Consider the following 21858-nt stretch of genomic DNA (forward strand, 5'->3'; position numbering starts at 1 on the left):
TTTTGGCAATAATTTTTGGTGGTATTCAGCTCTACTGACTAAAAAAATATACCCAAGAAACCCAGCTAGGTAAGAGGGGGGAAGGGGTTTAGTTTAGTTTTCGCTTGCAAACCGCTCGAGGGTTCGGTATGAAGTGGATTTCCAGAATAGTGATGGGACTCGAGTGAGATTTTTCAACTCGATTATTTTCTACTCGATTATTTTCCAACTCGAGTTGTAACATAGCTACTCTTTTATTATTATTTTAATTTTTACTCTTTTTCATCTTTTTTTTTTTAAATCCCCCCCCTGTTTACTTTCCTTACCTATAGGACGGAAAATACCTAGTGTAATCGACGAAATTTTAGATGGTCAGTTTTTAGTGCCAAAACCAAGTGATAGGTTTGAGGTGCCTATATCCAAAGTTTCCTACCTGTAAACAAATATCTCGAGAAAGGTAAGAGCTAAAGACTTGAAATTTGGTATGTAGTCCTCAAATTTGACAAGGAAACAACACAAAACTTTTGGTTAACATCGATACTGCGTTTGGCGATATTATGCCTGAATTTTGGCAATAATTTTTGGTGGTATTCATAGGACAAGGAAAGTCGTGTGGTGTTTACACCAGATTTTTTAATTCAAATAAATAAAATGCACAAATGAATGGGGGAAAGCATCAGAGGGAGGATTAAATCAAACATCGTACAAAGCGAAATGTGATGCCTTTGTAGAGAAAATCATGTGGAATGGAAACAGAGATTTGAAATCCATCACCCAACATTTACGCCGAGTGGGTTTTTAGCCGTGGGGCTAACAGAGATAAATACATGAAAGAGAAAAAGGGAGAAAGAGAAAGAACTAGGATAAATTTAATACACAAAAGACAAAGAGAGAGAGAGATTGGTGAGTGTAAAAGATCAGATTGAGGGAGAGAGAAAGAGACAAGGAAATACATAGGGAGTGAAAGAGATGAAAGTAGGGTGCTAAATGAGAGAGAAAGGGAGAAATGAAGAGGGAATCAGAGAGAGAGAGAGAGAGAGAGAGAGAGAGAGAGAGAGAGAGAGAGAGAGAGAGAGAGAGAGAGAGAGAGAGAGAACAGGGATAAATACATAGGAGAGATGAAAAAGACGAGAGAGGGCAGGGATAGATACATAGGGGGTGAAAGAGATGAAAATAGGGTGTGTAAACGATGAGAGAGAAAAAGACAGGGAAAGAGAGAGGGAGAGAGAAAGGGAGGGGCATAAAGAGAGGAAACATGGAAAAGGGGGGAAGAAAAAAAAATAGAGATTGAAAGATAAACGAAGGGAGTAGAAAGAGATCAAAAAGAAGAGAGGGTGCAAGGAAAAGAGAGCATTTTTTGACCAGAAAAGGAGAATAGAATAGAATAGTTTTTATTGTTAAGAGAGAGAGAGAGAGAGAGAGAGAGAGAGAGAGAGATAATAGAGACAGTTCTACCTTTTGTATGTAGGTACTCGTATACAAGATGAGAGAGAAAAAGACAGGGAAAGAGAGAGGGAGAGAGAAAGAGAGGGGCACAAAAAGAGAGAAAACATAGAAAATAGGGGGATGAAAAAAAAAAAAATAGAAATTGAAAGATAAACGAAGGGAGTAGAAAGAGATCAAAAAGAAGAGAGGGTGCAAGGAAAAGACTAAAAGAGAGCATTTTTTGACCAGAAAAGGAGAGAAGAGAGAGAGAGAGAGAGAGAGATAATAGAGACAGTTCTACCTCTGGTATGTAGGTACTCGTATACCCACACTTAAAAAAAAAAAAAAAAAAAAAAAAAAAAAAAAATATGGAAAACAAAAAAAAATATATTTCACCCCCACCCACTTCTCTACCTTCCCTCCATGGGGTGGGAGGAGGAGGGAGGGGGTGACTGAATGACAAATATTGAAACATTTGTCAATTTTGATGCGAAGAGAGGAGGGGGAGGATGAGAGGAAGGAGAAAGAGGATAAGGGAGAAGAAAGGAGGAGGAGGGAGGAAGAGAAGGATGAGGTAGAAGAAGGAGGAGGAAGGGAAGAAGAAAGAGGAGAAGGGAGAGAGAGAGAGAAGAAGAGAAGTAGGGCGAGAGGAAAGAGGGAGGAGGAGAAAAATGACAGGAGGAGGGGAAGGGGAAAGAGGAGAAGGAGAAAGAGGACAGGGAAAGAGAAAGGGGAGAGGGAGGAGAAGAAGGAGGGGAAGGAGGAGGAGAAGGACAACGAAGGAGAAAGAGGAGAGAGGAGATGAAGGGAGAGGAGAAGAGTAAGAGAAGGACGAGGAGAGTAGGGTAAAAACGTGGAGGTCGTTTTCATATAGGTGATATATTATTATGCCTACATTGGTTATTTTAGGTATTGGAAACACACATTACGGTGATAGGTACCTATTTGTCATACAGGTTTGTAGAGAAATGTATTGCCTACATGGGTAGCTCTTTGAGGTTCGAACTTTTTGGAAGCCAGCGACGATGGCACGTTGACTACACCAGTTCCCAGTAGAACACTGAAGTTGAGCAACGTTTGCGCGTGGTTAGTATCCAGACGGGTGACCACCTGGACAATCGCGTGCTGCGGGCTTTCATTTCAACAGCGCCAAGGAGACCCATAAAAAAAAAGGAATAGCTAGCTCACCCCTAAAGGGAATAAAGCTAAAAAAAAAAAAAAAAAACTTACCTATACCTTTTTTTAAGGAGGTTTGATATAGGGAACAGTACCTGCTAAGGTCTAATCGTCCCGAAAGCGAAAAGAGAAAGAAGACAGGATAGGAGAAATCCAGCCGTTCCGAGAACGAACCTTATCATTTAGGGATAAATTCCGTCCGGAACGGGAATCGAACTCGTGAGAAATCCAGCCGTTCCGAGAACGAACCTTATCATTTAGGGATAAATTCCGTCCGGAACGGGAATCGAACTCGTGGCCTAGCGCTTACAAGGCAGACGCGCTACCAACAAAGCTAACTTTACTTCGTGTGTCCGTGAGATAGGCACCTACAATGAAGTTACATTTACCATACCAGATGTTTGTGAGGAGAAAGGGTATTGCTCTCTCTCTCTCCCTCCTTCCCTCCCCTCTCTTTTCCATTTAGCTCTCTCTCTCTCTCTCTCTCTTCTGACACTTTGGGTGTGATGTATTATTAATATTATTATTACTATTACTATCATTCTGTATTTCAAATATTGACCTGCCCAGGCCCTGGGTACAAAATACAGGGTGCACCCAAAATAGAGTAGGTATTCCCATAAAAAAGTCAGCCTAGTTAGCTTGGAAAGTAGCGCGACTAACTTGTAAGCGGTAGGCCACGGGTTCGATTCGTGCCTAGGCCAGCCGGGGTTGAACTTTATCCTAAACAGATAAGGTTGAAGGTTCGTTCTTGGAACGGCTGGTCTCCTATTTTGTCTTCCTTCTCCCTTCGCTTTAGAGACCTTAGTTGTTACAATATAAGCCCGTAGCTGTTACACTGCAAAAGCCCTCTATCGAAGGAAAAAAAAAAACAGCACTTCACGTTATTGTTTTTGTTTGTTTGAATAAAGTCACTCTTCTTCTGCCGTTTACTGTTGTTGTGAAAGTTTCAAGTTACATTTAGGTACGACAAAATTCCGAGGTACGTGCATGAGTCTGATCCCACCCTGTAAATGGAGGCATGGAGGCCTCTCAATCAATCATAAGTTTTACGTTTATGAATGGCGTTCCCCATAGATCATTTTTCAATGTAATATTTATTTTGGATTGGTGAATATATCTGCCGGGGTCTTTGCATTCGAAATACAATCCTAGTAAACACGTCAAAGTAGCTTGGGCATAGCTAATAGCTTTTTACTTTCCTTACCCTATTACCTTTTGGAAGGAAAATCACATGCCCATCAGAAAATCACTCGTACCTATCACCTAAATTTCCAACAGTGAATTTCAGCAATTATTTTTTCAGACCCTACAAGTCCTGTCAAGCCAACTGCCTGTTAAGTTCCCTTTGATTTTAGAGACTAAAAAGAAGGTTGGAGAACCCAACCCTAGATTCGTATCTTAGCTAACTGCCCGTTAGGTTTTATTTGATTTTAGGGACTAAAAAGAAGGGCTAAAAGAAAGAAGAAAAGATTCGTATAAGCTTAACCCAACCTTTAGGGCTGTTTGGCCCTACACCTAAGGCTAAGAGGGGGCTTTTTGAGTACACAGTTAGGCTAAACCAACCCTAAGACCAGCCACTCACTATCAGGTAGACCTGATCAGGTCCGCCTGTCAGGTCTACTTGATGAGCACACACACTATCAGGTAGGCTTGACAGACGAAGCTGATCAGGTATTATAGGTACTTGTCAGGTCTACTACCTGATAGTGCGTGGCTGGCCTAAGTCCTATTCAGGTAATAATAATAATAATAATAATAATAATAATAATAATAATAATAATAGTGCTTATTTATACTGCTCGCATAATAATAATAATAATAATAATAATAATAATAATAATAATAATAATAATAATAATAATAATAATAATAATAATAATAATAATAATAATAATAATAATAATAATAATAATAATAATAATAATAATAATAATAATAATAATAATAATAATAATAATAATAATAATAATAATAATAATAATAATAATAATAATAATAATAATAATAATAATAATAATAATAATAATAATAATAATAATAATAATAATAATAATAATAATAATAATAATAATAATAATAATAATAATAATAATAATAATAATAATAATAATAATAATAATAATAATAATAATAATAATAATAATAATAATAATAATAATAATAATAATAATAATAATAATAATAATAATAATAATAATAATAATAATAATAATAATAATAATAATAATAATAATAATAATAATAATAATAATAATAATAATAATAATAATAATAATAATAATAATAATAATAATAATAATAATAATAATAATAATAATAATAATAATAATAATAATAATAATAATAATAATAATAATAATAATAATAATAATAATAATAATAATAATAATAATAATAATAATAATAATAATAATAATAATAATAATAATAATAATAATAATAATAATAATAATAATAATAATAATAATAATAATAATAATAATAATAATAATAATAATAATAATAATAATAATAATAATAATAATAATAATAATAATAATAATAATAATAATAATAATAATAATAATAATAATAATAATAATAATAATAATAATAATAATAATAATAATAATAATAATAATAATAATAATAATAATAATAATAATAATAATAATAATAATAATAATAATAATAATAATAATAATAATAATAATAATAATAATAATAATAATAATAATAATAATAATAATAATAATAATAATAATAATAATAATAATAATAATAATAATAATAATAATAATAATAATAATAATAATAATAATAATAATAATAATAATAATAATAATAATAATAATAATAATAATAATAATAATAATAATAATAATAATAATAATAATAATAATAATAATAATAATAATAATAATAATAATAATAATAATAATAATAATAATAATAATAATAATAATAATAATAATAATAATAATAATAATAATAATAATAATAATAATAATAATAATAATAATAATAATAATAATAATAATAATAATAATAATAATAATAATAATAATAATAATAATAATAATAATAATAATAATAATAATAATAATAATAATAATAATAATAATAATAATAATAATAATAATAATAATAATAATAATAATAATAATAATAATAATAATAATAATAATAATAATAATAATAATAATAATAATAATAATAATAATAATAATAATAATAATAATAATAATAATAATAATAATAATAATAATAATAATAATAATAATAATAATAATAATAATAATAATAATAATAATAATAATAATAATAATAATAATAATAATAATAATAATAATAATAATAATAATAATAATAATAATAATAATAATAATAATAATAATAATAATAATAATAATAATAATAATAATAATAATAATAATAATAATAATAATAATAATAATAATAATAATAATAATAATAATAATAATAATAATAATAATAATAATAATAATAATAATAATAATAATAATAATAATAATAATAATAATAATAATAATAATAATAATAATAATAATAATAATAATAATAATAATAATAATAATAATAATAATAATAATAATAATAATAATAATAATAATAATAATAATAATAATAATAATAATAATAATAATAATAATAATAATAATAATAATAATAATAATAATAATAATAATAATAATAATAATAATAATAATAATAATAATAATAATAATAATAATAATAATAATAATAATAATAATAATAATAATAATAATAATAATAATAATAATAATAATAATAATAATGAGGAGACTGATTGCACCCCGAAAGATCTAGCTATTTTTGTCCCAATGAGACTGAGTGCTCCCTGAAACAGCTAGCAGAACTAAATGTCCCAGACGATCACCCGTCCATGGGGTAGACCTAAAAAACTGATTACACAAAATTCAACTGATTGGCCATAAGGAGTGCGAAAATTAGCTGACTGACCTCAAGGCAATATGCAAAACTGAGTTTCATAATAACTATAACTTTACCTGGGAACCTACGTCGATGCGAGAATGGTTTAGGTGCTTTTCGTGTTTGCTCGACTGGCACATTTGAAAGCCACAATATCACAAAATGGGAGAACCTAACGAGAGTTTTTGCAACCAAAGTCAGCGTCCCCTTGATTAAAATGTTGTGTTCGCGAAAAATCGTTTCTGCACATGTGAAAATAATAATTTTGGTTGCAAAAACTCTCCAATACCTAGGTACAACATAATCATAAAAAAGTAAAACATGGTTCCCACATAAAAAATAATTGCAAAAGGTGTTTGAAAACAATGTTTCTCTCTCCCTTTTCTCTCTCTCTCTCCTTCACTCTTTCTCTTTCTCTCTCTCTCTCTGTGTTTCACCGACCTAAAACTTTTAAAGAAATGTTTTGCGAGTCATTAGCGGCAAAATAATTATTTATTAAAATTATAATTTTTTTTAACCCTTAAGGCCCATTTCCACTTGTTCAGAAAAAAAATCGTGTCGTGTGTAGTGGGAACACTCGCATTTAAATTACCTACATTACAGGTAGGACATTCGGAAAAAATCGGATGAAACTCACAAGTGGGAACGGGCCTTTAAGGGGACAAAAAAACGACAACAAAAAGTAATTTAATGGTAATTTTTTCTGAAGCCAACAAAAATTTCAAAAAGCCAACAAAATCCTTCATTGTCCTGATGGGGCTGAGTGCACACTGAAACAGCTAGCAGCACTAAATATCCCAGACGATCACCCGTTTAGATACCAAGGTTCGTTCTTGGAACGGCTGATGGTTTTCAACTATGTAAATCCTGTCCTCCTTCTCTCTTCGATTTCGCGACGATAAGACCTCCGTTGTTACAGGAGAGGTCCTTTTAGATAAGTTTAGGACAAGGACTCTAATAATTGTTAACAGATAGTTTCCCTCTGTAAATAACTTTCAACAATAATAAAAAAAAACCTCTTGGGGAAAAAATCATACGTTCATATTTTGTGGTCCGGGGAATTAGCAACTTGCCTCAATTACAATCAAACCAATTTCCCTGTTTCCTGAGAGAGAAAATTTCCTTGAGTGAATGAAAAACGCAAATTACGTTATTCAGACACACGGGATACGTTCTACATTTCTAGAACGAGACATATTAAATATCTTTATACCACTTGAAGGAACACGGGACTTTAATAAAATTTAATCATAATTTTATTACTTGAGAATAACAAACGCTTAAACCATTCTAACATTTCTGGAACGAGACATATTAAATATCTTTATACCACTTGAAGGAACACGGGAATTTAATAAAATTCAAGCATAATTTTATTACTTCCAGTAGTCAAATGAACTCTCTACCCACCAGCACGCGAATAAAAGACACATTCCTCATTTTATTGACAATTAACGAAAGAGAAAACGTCCTTTAAATTCATTTGAAAAAAAGGTAACATTATTACTAACAGTGAAAGTACGACTTTTTTTTATTGTTCTTTACGAAAAGAATAAAAAAAGTTCATTCCACCAAGGTAACATTATTACTAACAGTGAAAGTACGACTTTTTTTTATTGTTCTTTACGAAAAGAATAAAAAAAGTTCATTCCACCAACTCGAAATGTTTTTTTAACTTTTGAAGAACATCAAAAAATTTAAATGTTTTTTTCTTTCTCCTTTTTTTCCGGAGAAAAATGATAAATGAAATTGTTCTATGTTAAAAGCTTGAAGCTATTCATGTAAATTAATTTTTCATTTTAGTTTTCGTTGAAAAAAAAAAAATGTTTCTGAAGACAAAAAATATTGTAATTACCTTTAATTGAAAGGAAATAATAAGACAATATAGAAGATAATTAATGTCCGGAGAAAAATGATAAATGAAATTGTTCTATGTTAAAAGCTTCAAGCTATTCATGTAAATTAATTTTTCATTTTAGTTTTCGTTGAAAAAAAAAAATGTTTCTGAAGACAAAAAATATTGTAATTACCTTTAATTGAAAGGAAATAATAAGACAATATAGAAGATAATTAATGAACAATTAATTGAATTCGAAATCGAACGCATCTAACGTCAAAGAAGAAAGCTATAAAGGTGGGCAGGGACCTTTGGACGTTAATATTTTTCAGCAACCTTTGAGTCTACAAAATATTTCAGCAAAATTGAACCCTTTTTCAAATCAACGAAATAGATAACTCTCTCTTCTTGGGCTCAAGGGTCATCGCCATATAAACTTAAGGAAGACCCAAAGCCAGCATTTTTTATTATCTATATTATAAAATCAAGATCCATTCACATTTCACACACTGATCGCTCTATCTCCTGAACCACAACACCTAGAAAGCTGAAATTTGGTAGGAATATTCCTATTATGGTCTAGTGTGCAACAAGAAAGGATTTTGCGAAAATCTAAACCGATCCTGAGATATGAATTTTTGATCGCTAAAATCTCCATTAGAAATACACAGAGTGCAGAGACTGCGGAAGAGAAATGTTTCGCTCTCGACCAACATTTTGAGTTTCGTTTATGTTTTTAGTTTGATAACTATGCAGCTAATAGGGAGCGCGCAGCGCGACCATATTTTTTATTATTTTCTACAAGTTCGGCCATGCTTTTTCTACAAGTTTGGCCATGCCTCGGGATGAACTAGCGGCATTCCGGAGCGAAGCGACGGAATTCAGCTAGTTATTTTATAGTACCTAGTATGCACGGAAAAATCCAGTTTAAATGTATCCAAGGAGTTTACAGACTCGTTGTTTACAAATTCCCTGAAATTCCTTAGTAGATATTTAAGGAGTTTTCTTTTTAAAAAGAAAGGTAAATAATTGAAGTATAAAGCATTTCATTAAAATATAAAGCACTTCATATGTGACCAACCGAATTCACTCCTTAAGCTGTCCACACATAGTCGAACGCGTCGACCGACGCGACGAGGTGAATCGTATGTTGTTGAGGGAGTGAACAATTCCTTAGTAGATATTTAAGGAGTTTTCTTTTAAAAAGAAAGGTAAATAATTGAAATATAAAGCATTTCATTAAAATATAAAGCACTTCATATGTGACCTACCGAATTCACTCCTTAAGCTGTCCACACATAGTCGAACGCGTCGACCGACGCGACGAGGTGAATCGTATGTTGTTGAGGGAGTGAACGGATTTCAGTCAACGTTCGATCAACGGCGTCGACTGTGTGTGAACACAGCTTTAGAATTAGCACGGGGGGGCTTGGTTAAGCTGAAAGCGGCCCTGTTCACATGTGTGAAATTCTCAAAGGTCCACACGCTCCACAGAGTTACTCGCTCGGAAACTAACTCAAAGAGTTGTCATCCGAAAGTTAATGACTTTAGGGTGAGAACATATTTCAAAGATAGAGGGATAAAACACATTCCATATGTAGATAGGGGGATAGAGAGCACATGCATAGATTAGATAGAGCAGCGGCATTCAACCTTTTTGAGCCGCGACCCTCCTGGCGAAGGTATGAGTTTTCCGCGACCCCCACCAAAAAAAGAAGAAGAAGAAAAAAAACAAGTTTGTTTTATTGAGGGAACGCAACTTTTATTGTAAAAAAAAATATTTGGGTAAAGAAACATTTTGTAAAAAAAAATCAACTTTGTAGGACGGGCCACATAAAAAAGATCAGTGGGCTGCAAGGGAAAGTTTGGCGGGCCTCATGCGGGTCGCAGGTTGAGTAAGGCTGATATGAGAGATGAAGAGGTGTGACTCATAGCATTAACCAAAGCTTTAATTTAAATGCTTTAGATTTAGAATTTGAGTTCACAAATAGAGATTTTCCGTTCGTCACGTGTTTGATGTTTTCCCCTTCCTACTGCAGTAGAGGCACATTAAACTGTGACAGCCAGTTGGCTTGCCACCATTGACCTAATGATAAAATAAAAAAAATCTACAAGACCGAATCGAATTATTGTTAACTAGAATTGATTTCCTCTTTTGTTTCAGATCCACAGGACACTAAAAAAACTGTCATCGGTACTTAGCAGTCTGGCGTTCCTGCAACCTTGGAATCTACCCTTGGCTACTAATCCAGTGTGAACGTGACTGAACGAGGATCAAGTTTGGCTGGTAATCTAGAAGCTGGAACGTAAAGCCCTCCTCCAGAAGAGCTCTGAAAACCGACGTAATCTCCAACTTTAAACAAGAACAATTGCACGACCGACCTACTGTCCGTAGACTTAAATCACCTTGGAAAAAAAAAAAAAAAAAAAAAAAAAACCACCAAAAAAAAAAAAAAATAGACTCTTTGAGTAAACAATTCAAACAACAGATGATATGTGAAGGTCCATTCACTAGCGGGCACGTTGAAAATTTTCTTTAGTAAGTCAATTGCTGTCCTAGTTTTTAAGTAGGACTAATTAATATTGAACCAAGGTGTTGAAAAATATACAAGAATTTCTTTTACAGGCGTGATCACTTCAGCTGATTTGTTGACGCATCCAAATAAATTTAAATAAAAATAAAAAAATAGCTGACTTGTTGAATCACCTAATCCTGATTACTAAATCAGGGTGACAGTATCAAGTAATTTCCAAATAACAAGTTAATCAAGGCCGCCAATAAAATATCACAATGGGTAAGCTCCTCCTTATCTCATTCTTGCTCCTCTTCTTGCTGGACCTAGTCCGAGGGACCCTCTTATACAACTCCAACTTCACCGACCCTAGTCTTGACTTCCTCAATGATACATTCAATGGTACAGCCTGTCCTCACTCCACAGGCCCCACGTTATTCTTCGCCACACAAACCATCTACCTGATTATCTGCATCACCGGGTTGCTAGGCAACACGCTTGTTATCTACGTCGTGTTGCGGTTCAGCAAGATGCAAACCGTCACCAATATGTACATTGTGAACTTGGCCATCGCGGATGAGTGTTTTCTCATCGGCATACCGTTTCTGATGATTACGATGTCTATTTCGTATTGGCGGGCAACACACTTGTCATCTACGTGGTTCTGCGGTTCAGCAAGATGCAAACCGTCACCAACATGTACATTGTGAACTTGGCCATCGCGGATGAGTGTTTTCTCATCGGCATACCGTTTCTGATGATTACGATGTCTATTTCGTATTGGCATTACATTCTTGTCTCACTTGTGGACCACATACCAAATTTCAAGTCTAGCTCATACCGTTCCCGAGATAATATTGAATTACACCGAAAACCGCCAAAAAGCGGTGAAATGCCGCCAACCGTTGCACCGGTCTTAACCAAAAGTTTCGTGTCGCATCCTTGTCATCGTATTGGCCGTTTGGTGACCTCATGTGTAAGATCTACATGACGACCACCAGTATCAATCAGTTCACCAGCTCCATCTTCCTCACCATCATGTCTGCAGACCGCTACGTGGCTGTGTGTCACCCCATCACAGCGCCCAACCTCCGCACCCCATTCATCAGCAAGGTGGTGTCCTTCATCGCGTGGACCGCCAGCGCTATCTTCATGATTCCAGTCATAATGTACGCTTCGATCATAGACAGTGAGAACACAAAGTCCTGCAACATCATGTGGCCGGAGACCGAGAACCTGAACGGACAAAGCGCGTTCATCCTGTACACTTTCATCCTGGGCTTCGCCATCCCCCTGGTTCTCATCTTTGTCTTCTACTATCTCGTCATTCGGAAGCTCCGCACGGTCGGGCCCAAGAACAAGCCGAAGGAGAAGAAGAAGTCCCATCGCAAGGTGACCAAGCTTGTGTTGACCGTCATCACGGTGTATGTCCGAAGAAAAATGTCCACCCAGAAAATATTATTAACATTATAGTCTCCCAAATGAAACTTTACTCTACGAAAAAACACATTCAACGAGATCATGCTAGCAAACTTTCCGCAAACACAGAAAAGAATACATCTGAAGATATTATTTTAATATTAAGCGTAATTTAGGTTTGTTTCTCCTTTACAGAAAAAAAACATGTATTTTTTCTTCGTTTGTTGAAAATCTCATTTTGTCGAGGGGATAATAAATAAAAAAAAAATCATACAAAGTGTGCTCCAGAAATACGGGAATATAAATGTATCTTTATCCAACAAATGTGTTCTTTTGAGAACTTGCCTCTCTGGGCTTTGCCATCCCCCTTGTTCTCATCTTTGTCTTTTACTATCTCGTCATTCGGAAGCTCCGCACAGTCGGGCCCAAGAACAAGCCGAAGGAGAAGAAGAAGTCCCATCGCAAGGTGACCAAGCTTGTGTTGACCGTCATCACGGTGTATGTCCTCTGCTGGCTTCCCTACTGGATCACTCAGATAGCGCTCATCTTCACGCCCCCGCGGCAATGTCAGAGTTCCATCACCGTGATCGTGTTCCTAATAGCGGGCGCGCTCTCCTATTCCAATTCCGCCATGAACCCCATCCTGTACGCATTCCTGTCAGACAATTTCAAGAAGAGTTTTCTCAAGGCGTGCACCTGTGCGGCGGGCAAGGACGTCAACGCGACGCTGCACCTCGAGAACTCCGTGTATTATAGTCTCCCAAATGAAACTTTACTCGACGAACAAACACATTCAACGAGACCATGCTAGCAAACTTTCCGCAAACACAGAAAAGAATACATCTGAAGATATTATTCTAATATTAAGCGTAATTTAGGTTTGTTTCTCTTTTACAGAAAAAAAAACATGTATTTTTTCTTCGTTTGTTGAAAATCTCATTTTGTCGAGGGGATAATAAATAAAAAAAATCATACAAAGTGTGCTCCAGAAATACGGGAATATAAATGTATCTTTATCCAACAAATGTGTTCTTTTGAGAACTTGCCTCAACTCCGTGTTCCCGAGGAAGAGAAACTCCGAGCGGTATCACACACGTCCGCGAGGTGCCGCCACTAGTAGCAGACCAGACGAGGAGTGTAATGAGATAGGAAGCCGGGGAGGGCAGTCTACCACGGCACTGACGTCGAGGTCAAACATTACGATGAGCACGGACAGTGGCGTGGCCATGGGGACCAAGGATCAGTTTAGTAATGGACTAGGAACCAATACGAACGGGAATAGCATGATAGCCACTACTGTGTAAGAGAATAACAAACGCTTAAACCATTCTAACATTTCTAGAACGAGACATATTAAATATCTTTATACCACTTGAAGGAACACGGGAATTTAATAAAATTTAATCATAATTTTATTACTTCCAGTAGTCAAATGAACTCTCTACCCACCAGCACGCGAATAAAAGACACATTCCTCATTTTATTGACAATTATACTGTGTAAGGAGGGGAGTTACATCGAACATTGTAAATATAACTTCATAGAGCGATGTACGGAAACGTTCTACACAGTCATTTCTTGAGACTGTGTAAGGAGGAGAGCCACATCGAACATTGTAAATATAACTTCATAGAGCGATGTACGGAAACGTTCTACACAGTCATTTCTTGACGAAAGAACGAAACTGTGACGAACAATGCATTCACCTTTTGCTTTAGAGGAAAAAGCTTCGTCCCTACGATTTAGAGGCACAAGGCAACAGCTGAGAACAATGTATTCACATTTTGCTTTAGAGGAAAAAGCTTCGTCCCTACGATTTAGAGGCACAAGGCAACAGCTGAAAACAATGCATTCACCTTTTGCTTAGAGGAAAAAGCTTCGTCCCTACGATTTAGAGGCACAAGGCAACAGCTGAAGCCTTATGGTTTTGATGATGGAGCTGGTCTAGCTTATACATAATACACAGGATTAAGAAATGGTGTAAATATTGTTTCTATAATAAACAAATACAGGAATGAAAAAATAATAATAATAATAAAAAAAACCTCCAGGGGAAAAACAACGGAATTTAATCCCGGGAAAAATTCCAAAAAGAAAAAAAAATAATGTCATGTACATAAAATAAAATACTCACTGTCTGAGCCTGATTTCGCGCAATGAATGTAAATATGTAATGTACATAGTCTCTCTATCTATTTGGCGCAATGGTGATGAGCCCCACCACAGCACCAGTCTCTTCTATCCTGACTGGATGACACGAGGCTAGTAGACAGTCCAGCGACTGGAGTCTTGTAAATACCACTGGTGTTCAGTAACAATCTAGTCCAGTTATTTGGACCGAATCATTTGGATTTGTCCCTCTACAGAAGTACATACCAGCTTGAATTTTCCTTGCTAAAGAAATAGCAAAAGTTGAGTGCAAAGGGCATCCAAAATTTGTAGCCAAAACCAAATGTCAGCCCAAGTCAACCACCCTAGTTAGGGCTGATTGTGAGGCTGAGGAAAAACGCCGACCCCGTCTGTACACGGGAAAAGGCGAAGAAAAAGAAGAAGACAGAAGTACATTTTGTCCAAGTGGACTGGAATGTTACTGGATGCCAATAGTGTTCACACCATGCCAGTAGCTGGACTCTGCCCACTGCCCTTGTGTAATCTAGCCATAACCTATCGTCCTATCCTATCCCTAACTGTGATGAACGTTATATTTCTACTGGCTTTTATTGTTAAATAAATATCGTTACCTATGTTTTTAGCTAAATCCTCTGTAGGGGTGAGCTATTCATTTCTTGTTTGTGGAGTGACTTCACTCAACAGTTTCGAGTGGATCATCCATAAATGTTTACTATAACTCTCTCTACTGTTTATTGTCCCGGTCACCCATTCGGACATGCACGCGCATCGTTACTTAACTTCAGTGATATATTGAGAGCTGGTTTATTCAACGTACTTTTACTAAAGTTGGATTTTCCATTCAGAAACGGAAACGATTTCGCCTCTTCAAGATGGCAGATTACCTATTGTTTAGTACAGGTGCTACCACCCTAAAAGAATAGAATAGAATATACCTTGTTTATCCTGCCCGAATAGGACTGAAAAGTCCCTTTACCCCAGCAGTCTAAACAAGGTCTCGAATCTTTGATGGGTTAAAGAATAATACATACAACTAAAAGAGGGGAAATCGTGTCAGTTTCCGAAAGGAACTTATTTACTCACCGACCTACTATCACTGGACGGATTCCTAGTTGAATTCCTCGCGTTTCCCTCTCTAGCTAAATTCGTGTTTACCTCTCTAGCTGAATCTCTCCTCTCCTCTTCTTCATCCTCATCTCTGTCCTCTTCTATAACACTGCTCTGTATCCACGCTTTGATTCTGTCTTTCTTGGCTCCCCTGTCTACCGTGGTTTCGATTCCGTACTGGGTGAGGGTTTGTAGGAGTTTGTTCTTCTCGTCCGCGCTGCTGTGGAAACTGTACATGGACGGGCAGAGACCGTCTTCTTCACTCCATGCATCTGAAATGGAGAGAGATTTTAGCTTAAAATATGTTACAAAAAATAATCCTGAACATAAAGAAACAACCCAGACGGGGATTCGAACCTAAGACTTTGAGTACTAGCTTCCAAGGCAGGACAGAAGTTTAGGTGTGAAGAGTACATAAGGGCATTCAAGGAATATAAAGGACAGATAGAAGAGTGAAAAGATAAATAGAAACACTTGTTTCTGCGCGTTAGTAAAGGGACTTTTCAGCCCTATTCTGGTAGTATAAACAAGGTATATTCTATTCTATTTTGAATATCACTTATCATCTGGGTTTTACTCACCATTGGTATTACTGGTAAGCGACCTCGCCAGCCACCTGTCTTCAACATACTTGTACATCTCGCCCAAATCCTTCGGCCTCTTGTCCGGTCTCGGTTCTAGGAATTTACGAAACCATCTCTGCGCCTTGTTGGAGAGGATTTTGAATAGTTCGGGGCATTCAAGGAATATAAAGGACAGATAGAAGAGTGAAAAGATAAATAAACACTACTTGTTTCTGCGCGTTACTGCGAGAGTAAAGGGACTTTTCAGTCCTATGCTGGTAGTATAAACAAGGTATATTCCATTCTATTTTGAATATCACTTATCATCTGGGTTTTACTTACCATTGGTATTACTGGTAAGCGACCTCGCCAGCCACCTGTCTTCAACATACTTGTACATCTCTCCCAAATCCTTCGGCCTTTTGTCTGGTCTCGGTTCTAGGAATTTACGAAACCATCTCTGCGCCTTGTTGGAGAGGATTTTGAATAGTTTGGGCTGTCGGATGGGCATTAGAACTCCCGTGCTGTTTATCCAGTAGAGATATCTGCGGAAAGAATAGAAAGTTTGGCTTGGCTTTAGTTCAAATCTCTCAAATTATTTTGTGTTAAAGCAGAGCTTTTTCGCAACTTTAGTGGATATCACAAGCATTACTAAGTGCCTCCTTTGCAATCAGTTTCCATATAATAATATTTTTACACTGGTAAAGCCGCCACTGGTCGCTACTCCATTAAAGTAGCTACTCAATTGTCCTCACGAGGCCAACTCCAAGCACAGAAGCGAAAAAAACTTCGACCTCGCCGGGAATCGAACCCGGGACCCCCGGCGTGCAAGCCTAGTGTGATACCATTCGGCCACGGAGGCTACATTCATTCCCTACTACCATAAATACATAATTTGATGTCAAAAATACCTGGAATAACGGGGATCATCAGGGGCAGCTTTCTGCCAGGGTAGGCAACCCGTCAGACACACAAACACGACGATGGCGAACTGCCAGATATCTTGAGACGTTTCTGCCCTGAGGAAGTAAAACACGAGAAATGAGAGAGAATTAAACACAATAATAAGCATAATATATGCATTTTCTATCCCGGCATCGGGTTCCACTAATACGCTAATCCTCATTGGTATCACGAGCATTTTTTTTTTCTATTGATATGTTGCTTATGTTGCTTTATTAATAAATCGAAACTTGAAAAGTTAAAATCAAAAATCTAATCTCAACTTACTTATACGTCTCGTCTGTGTTCCTCTCAAGTACATCAGGCGGGGAATAGGGCAGCCACTCATTCCTCCTTCTAACCAAGGTCCCGGTCTTACGAGTCTCACCGAAGTCACACAATTTTATTGTTAAATAAATATCGTTACCTATGTTTTTAGCTAAATCCTCTGTAGGGGTGAGTTATTCATTTCTTGTTTGTGGAGTGACTTCACTCAACAGTTTCGAGTGGATCATCCATAAATGTTTACTATAACTCTCTCTACTGTTTACTGTTTACGAAGTATACCTATTATATTTTTCTATTTATAGCGTAAAAACTCTAAAAAAAAAAGAAGGTATTGTTTTGACACTTATTCATAGTGCATACATGGTACCCTACATAATTATGTCTTGAAATATTTCAACCCCACTTAGCACAACTAAATAAATTCGTGAATTGACTTGGACTCGAACCACCAACCTCCAGGTCCAGAGTTCACCGTGCTAACCACTACATCACTGAGGTTGGTGATATGAATATAATAAATTGAACTGCAGTTTTTTTTTTTTTCACTCCCTGTTTAAAGTCCCCCAGCTAGACTAAGCTGGTCTGCTCCCTGTTCAACGTCCCCCAGTTAGACTAAGCTGGTCTGCTCCCTGTTTAACGTCCCCCAGCTAGACAAAAAATAAAACACTTATTCAATTTTTCACCATGCTCCGCGTCGCTTCACTTACCTGTTTGGCGACTCGTTTGGAATAGAGCTCTCCAATGCCTGTCTCACTCACATTAGACGTAAGGTCGCCCAGTGGGGCGTACTCTTGGGAAAACACGTAGAAGCCGGGCGTTTCGAACGCTACGTCATATGTGGTGATAATATTCTTGTGAGATCCTGTGAAAGGGAAAAAAACGGGTCATGTTACGAGTAATTAGGTTTATTTTAGGTACATAAAAAATTCCTAGTTACCTATTTTTACCATATTTTTCATTAGATACATAGTTATTTCACTTCCAAGGGTAGCCTCCGTGGTCTCGGGATCGATTCCCGGCGAGGTCGAAGTTTTTCCGGCTCTGTGCTTGGAGTTCGGGGTGCACTCAGCCTCGTGAGAACAAATGAGTAGCTACTTTATTCGAGTAGAAACCAGTGGCGGCATTACCAGTGGAAATTGATGATACGAGTACAAAAACAAAAGGTAGGTACTTGCCAACTTTAATTTCATATACCTCCCTAATCAACATGCTTTATATAATGACTTGACTTGGACTCGAACCACCAACCTCTAGGTCCGAGGTCCACGTTGGTCACTCACCTAAATGTAGGTAATCTATAATGGAACTCCGTATAAAAGTCCTTCAGCGTAACGTAAGGCTCAGGCAGAGCTTCCAATACCTCTCAGTATTCTTAGCCTCGAACCACCAACCTCCAGGTTCACAGTAACCCAGCACTAACCACTGTTCGTTACTCACCTAAATGTAATCCATAATGGAACTCCGTATAAAAGTCTTTCAGTGTCACGTAAGGTTTAGGCAGAGCTTTCAATACCATATCAGTGGCCTTGGACTCGAACCACCAACCTCTAGGTTAGAGGTCCAACAAGCTAACCACTGTACTGTTCGTCACTCACCTTACTTACTTACTTTCCGTGTTCGGACCATCAAAATGTCAATCAAATGTTTTTTTCCCATTGGGATGCCATTCTCGTAAGTGTAATCGATAATGTTGGTTACTTACCTAAATGTAATCCATAATGGAACTCCGTATAAAAGTCTTTCAGTGTAACGTAAGGTTTGGGCAGAGCTTTCAATGCCATCTCAGTATCTTTGGGCTCGAACCACCAACCTCCAGGTCCTAGGTCCACTAAAGTCACCAAGCTAACCACTGTTGGTCACTCACCTAAATGTAATCCATAATGGAACTCCGTATAAAAGTCTTTCAGTGTGGTTACTCTGTCTAAAGTCCCCTAGCCAGACTAAGCTGGTCTACTGCCTGTTCAAAGTACACCAGCAAAGTACTCACCTAAATGTAATCCATAATGGAACTCCGTATAAAAGTCTTTCAGTGTCACGTAAGGTTTGGGAAGAGCTTTTAATACCATCTCAGTATCGGTCACTCGATGCTCTACCAGGAGGATTTTCCCAAACCAGCCCTCGCCCACGATCTGAAGGATGTCGAACTCCTCTGATAGAACTACCTGGTGAGGAAATAAAATTATAAATTGGATCATCTTACATCAACACCGGATATATTCAACAAACTTGAACAACAAGACAGATAGCTTGAGAAAGACAAAACTTCAATACAAACTTCAATTCAGAGAAGAAACTGCCAAGATGATCGCCAACCTGAAAATATAAATTGGATTATCTTACATCAACACCGGATATGTTAAACAAACTTCAATTCAGAGAAGAAACTGTCGAGGTAATCGCCAACCTTCGTTCGGACAGACATAAGTCTGTTTTGTACTCATCAGGTATTCAGCCGGTAAACTTGACAGGCGGACATTTTCGTCAGCCTCTCAATCAGCCCCAACTAGGGTGATTGCTTTAGGCTGACATTTGGTTTTGGCTACAAATTTTACGAGCGGATGCCCTTCGCACTCAACGTTTGCTATATCTTTAGCAAGGGGATTTAGTGGTTGTGTGAAAAAGCTACTTTAAGGCTGGCATTTGGTTTTGGCTGCAAATTTTACGAGCGGATGCCCTTCGCACTCAACGTTTGCTATATCTTTAGCAAGGGGATTTAGTGGTTGTGTGAAAAAGCTACTTTAATCCTTGTCACATTTGAAAGATACATACCAAATTTCTCTAGCTCTTACTGTTCTCGAGATATTTTGTTTACAGACAGACACACGGACCAATGGCTGAAACTTTGAATTTAGGCTCTAGGGACCTCAAAACGTGTTTTGGCACTAAAAACTGACCATCGAAATTTTGACCCGATTACATTACTTTCCTTCCTATAGGATAAGGAAAGTAAAAAAGAGGTAAAAAAAAATGAATAGTAAGTACATTCTGACAGTGTAGTCAAAACTGTGGTAGTATATTCAACGTTTCTATTTTGTGTACAAGATTGTTAATAAGGGCGGTTTTAAACAAATACCTTTAGGTATCCTACTAATAAAGAAATGCAAACACACAATATTTGTCCCTCTCACTCACTCGAAGTGTTCAAAAATAGTGGTTGAGAATATGGACCTAGTTCTCTCTCTTTCTCTCGTATTGTCCCGGTCACCCATTCGGACATGCACGCGCATCGTTACTTAACTTCAGTGATATATTGAGAGCTGGTTACAAAAGTTGGATTTTCCATTCAGAAACGGAAACGATTTCGCCTCTTCAAGATGGCAGATTACCTATGGTTTAGTACATATTATGCTACCCAAAAGACGGGAAATCGTGTCAGTTTCCGAAAGGAACTTATTTACTCACCGACCTACTATCACTGGACGGATTCCTAGTTGAATTCCTCGCGTTTCCCTTCTTCGGAGACGGCGCGGTCTTAAAAGAAGTAGAAGAAGGAGGATTATCTCAAAGGTATCATGTCTTGTCGCACGTTTTGTCTGGTACACGCCACTCTCACGCTCAGACCGTAGCGTCGGACAGACATAAGTCTGTTCTGTACTCATCAGGTATTCAGCCGGTAAACTTGACAGGCGGACCTTGTCAGCCGTACCCTTCAGGCCTTACACTATCTTACAAACTACCGCATAAGAAACTAAAGTCAAAACGCTTGAGTTAAAAACTTATACTGGAAATTTGTTCATTTAATAAAATTTAAGTCTTCTTCTTTTCTAGTGTACAGACGGGGTCGGTGTTTTTCGTCAGTCTCTCAATCAGCCCCAACTAGGGTGATTGCTTTGGGCTGGCATTTGGTTTTGGCTGCAAATTTTACAAGCGGATGCCCTTCACACTCAACCTTTGCTATATCTTTAGCAAGGGAATTTAGTGGTTGTGTGAAAAAGCTACTTTAAGCGAGAATAAAAAGTCCTCATTTGACTCACCTGTTCAAGTTCAAACTCCCGGATCTTGTTTTCCCCCTAAGTTATTTACCAATTAAAGGATTTCCGATTTGATTTCGTTTATCTTTTGCTCATCTTTTAGCTGTGAATTTCCGCCATTTTACTTATTTCATTATCATCTTCTTATTGTTAGTACATTTTTATCTCCATTTAAGACGTATTTAGCTCTGCCTTTAACAGTTTCATCTTCTGCCTGCAATATCTTCTCTTTTCATCTTTCTTTGCTCTTTTTCTCTTCTTTTTTCATCGTCTTTGTTCAATTTTTTTTCCAATTCTTTTCTGTTCTGTTAAATTTTCATGTTCCTTCCCTCTCTCTTTTTCTCTCTCAATTTTTTTAATATGTTTTTAATTTTCTCACGGTAAATCAGTTTCTCTCTCCCTCTCCTCTCTCTCTCTCGCTGCTCGTTGTAGTTTGATGTCTCTCGCTGCATTAGGCTACCTTCACATGTTAACGTATATGTCGACTTGGGCCGGCATATTGTTAGTTGAGTAATGAACTCAGAAGACATATTTTTCTCGGTATAATTTCC

General features: G+C 36.4%; 2 protein-coding genes, 3 long non-coding RNA genes and 1 pseudogene across 5 annotated transcripts; 4 read left to right on the top strand and 2 right to left on the bottom strand.

Annotated features, from left to right (window-relative positions):
• Positions 1–255: 255 nt before the first annotated feature.
• Positions 256–10831, top strand: LOC113470210. The gene is made up of 2 exons (XR_003393349.1): positions 256–436; positions 10539–10831. It is a non-coding gene; the product is annotated as an uncharacterized LOC113470210 (long non-coding RNA).
• LOC113470212 lies at positions 2420–2538 on the top strand (annotated as a pseudogene).
• LOC113470209 lies at positions 7604–8249 on the bottom strand. The gene is made up of 3 exons (XR_003393348.1): positions 8145–8249; positions 7801–8061; positions 7604–7711 (listed from the first exon to the last, which is right to left on the bottom strand). It is a non-coding gene; the product is annotated as an uncharacterized LOC113470209 (long non-coding RNA).
• LOC113470211 lies at positions 7976–8361 on the top strand. The gene is made up of 2 exons (XR_003393350.1): positions 7976–8031; positions 8114–8361. It is a non-coding gene; the product is annotated as an uncharacterized LOC113470211 (long non-coding RNA).
• Positions 10832–10848: 17 nt separating the features above from the next.
• On the top strand, positions 10849–14055 carry LOC103515926 (somatostatin receptor type 5-like). Its single transcript, XM_026828477.1, has 5 exons — positions 10849–11512; positions 11835–12279; positions 12773–13047; positions 13358–13611; positions 13900–14055. Exons 1-4 carry the CDS (start codon positions 11166–11168, stop codon positions 13608–13610), a joined length of 1320 nt encoding a protein of 439 aa, XP_026684278.1. The 5' UTR covers positions 10849–11165; the 3' UTR covers position 13611; positions 13900–14055.
• A 1119-nt stretch (positions 14056–15174) lies between these two features.
• Positions 15175–21346, bottom strand: LOC103515927 (serine/threonine-protein kinase meng-po; the record flags this gene model as incomplete). The annotated part of the gene is made up of 7 exons (XM_008480871.3): positions 15175–15805; positions 16445–16651; positions 17018–17125; positions 17337–17494; positions 18020–18198; positions 19324–19498; positions 21311–21346. Coding segments are annotated over 7 exons (1161 nt in total), but the record flags the coding sequence as incomplete, so codon positions are not given.
• Between the last annotated feature and the right edge of the window lie 512 nt (positions 21347–21858).

Source organism: Diaphorina citri, unplaced genomic scaffold (assembly GCF_000475195.1).
Source record: "Diaphorina citri unplaced genomic scaffold, Diaci psyllid genome assembly version 1.1 scaffold1443, whole genome shotgun sequence".
In the NCBI taxonomy this organism is placed as follows: domain Eukaryota; kingdom Metazoa; phylum Arthropoda; class Insecta; order Hemiptera; family Psyllidae; genus Diaphorina; species Diaphorina citri.

Bases quoted from the DNA above. Each gene is read 5' to 3' on its own strand.
- LOC103515926 (XM_026828477.1), top strand. From the start codon at position 11,166: ATGGGTAAGCTCCTCCTTATCTCATTCTTGCTCCTCTTCTTGCTGGAC. The intron at 11,513-11,834 runs TTCGTATTGGCG...CGCATCCTTGTC, and splicing joins CTGATGATTACGATGTCTAT to ATCGTATTGGCCGTTTGGTG. The intron at 13,048-13,357 runs CTCCGTGTATTA...AACTTGCCTCAA, and splicing joins GCGACGCTGCACCTCGAGAA to CTCCGTGTTCCCGAGGAAGA.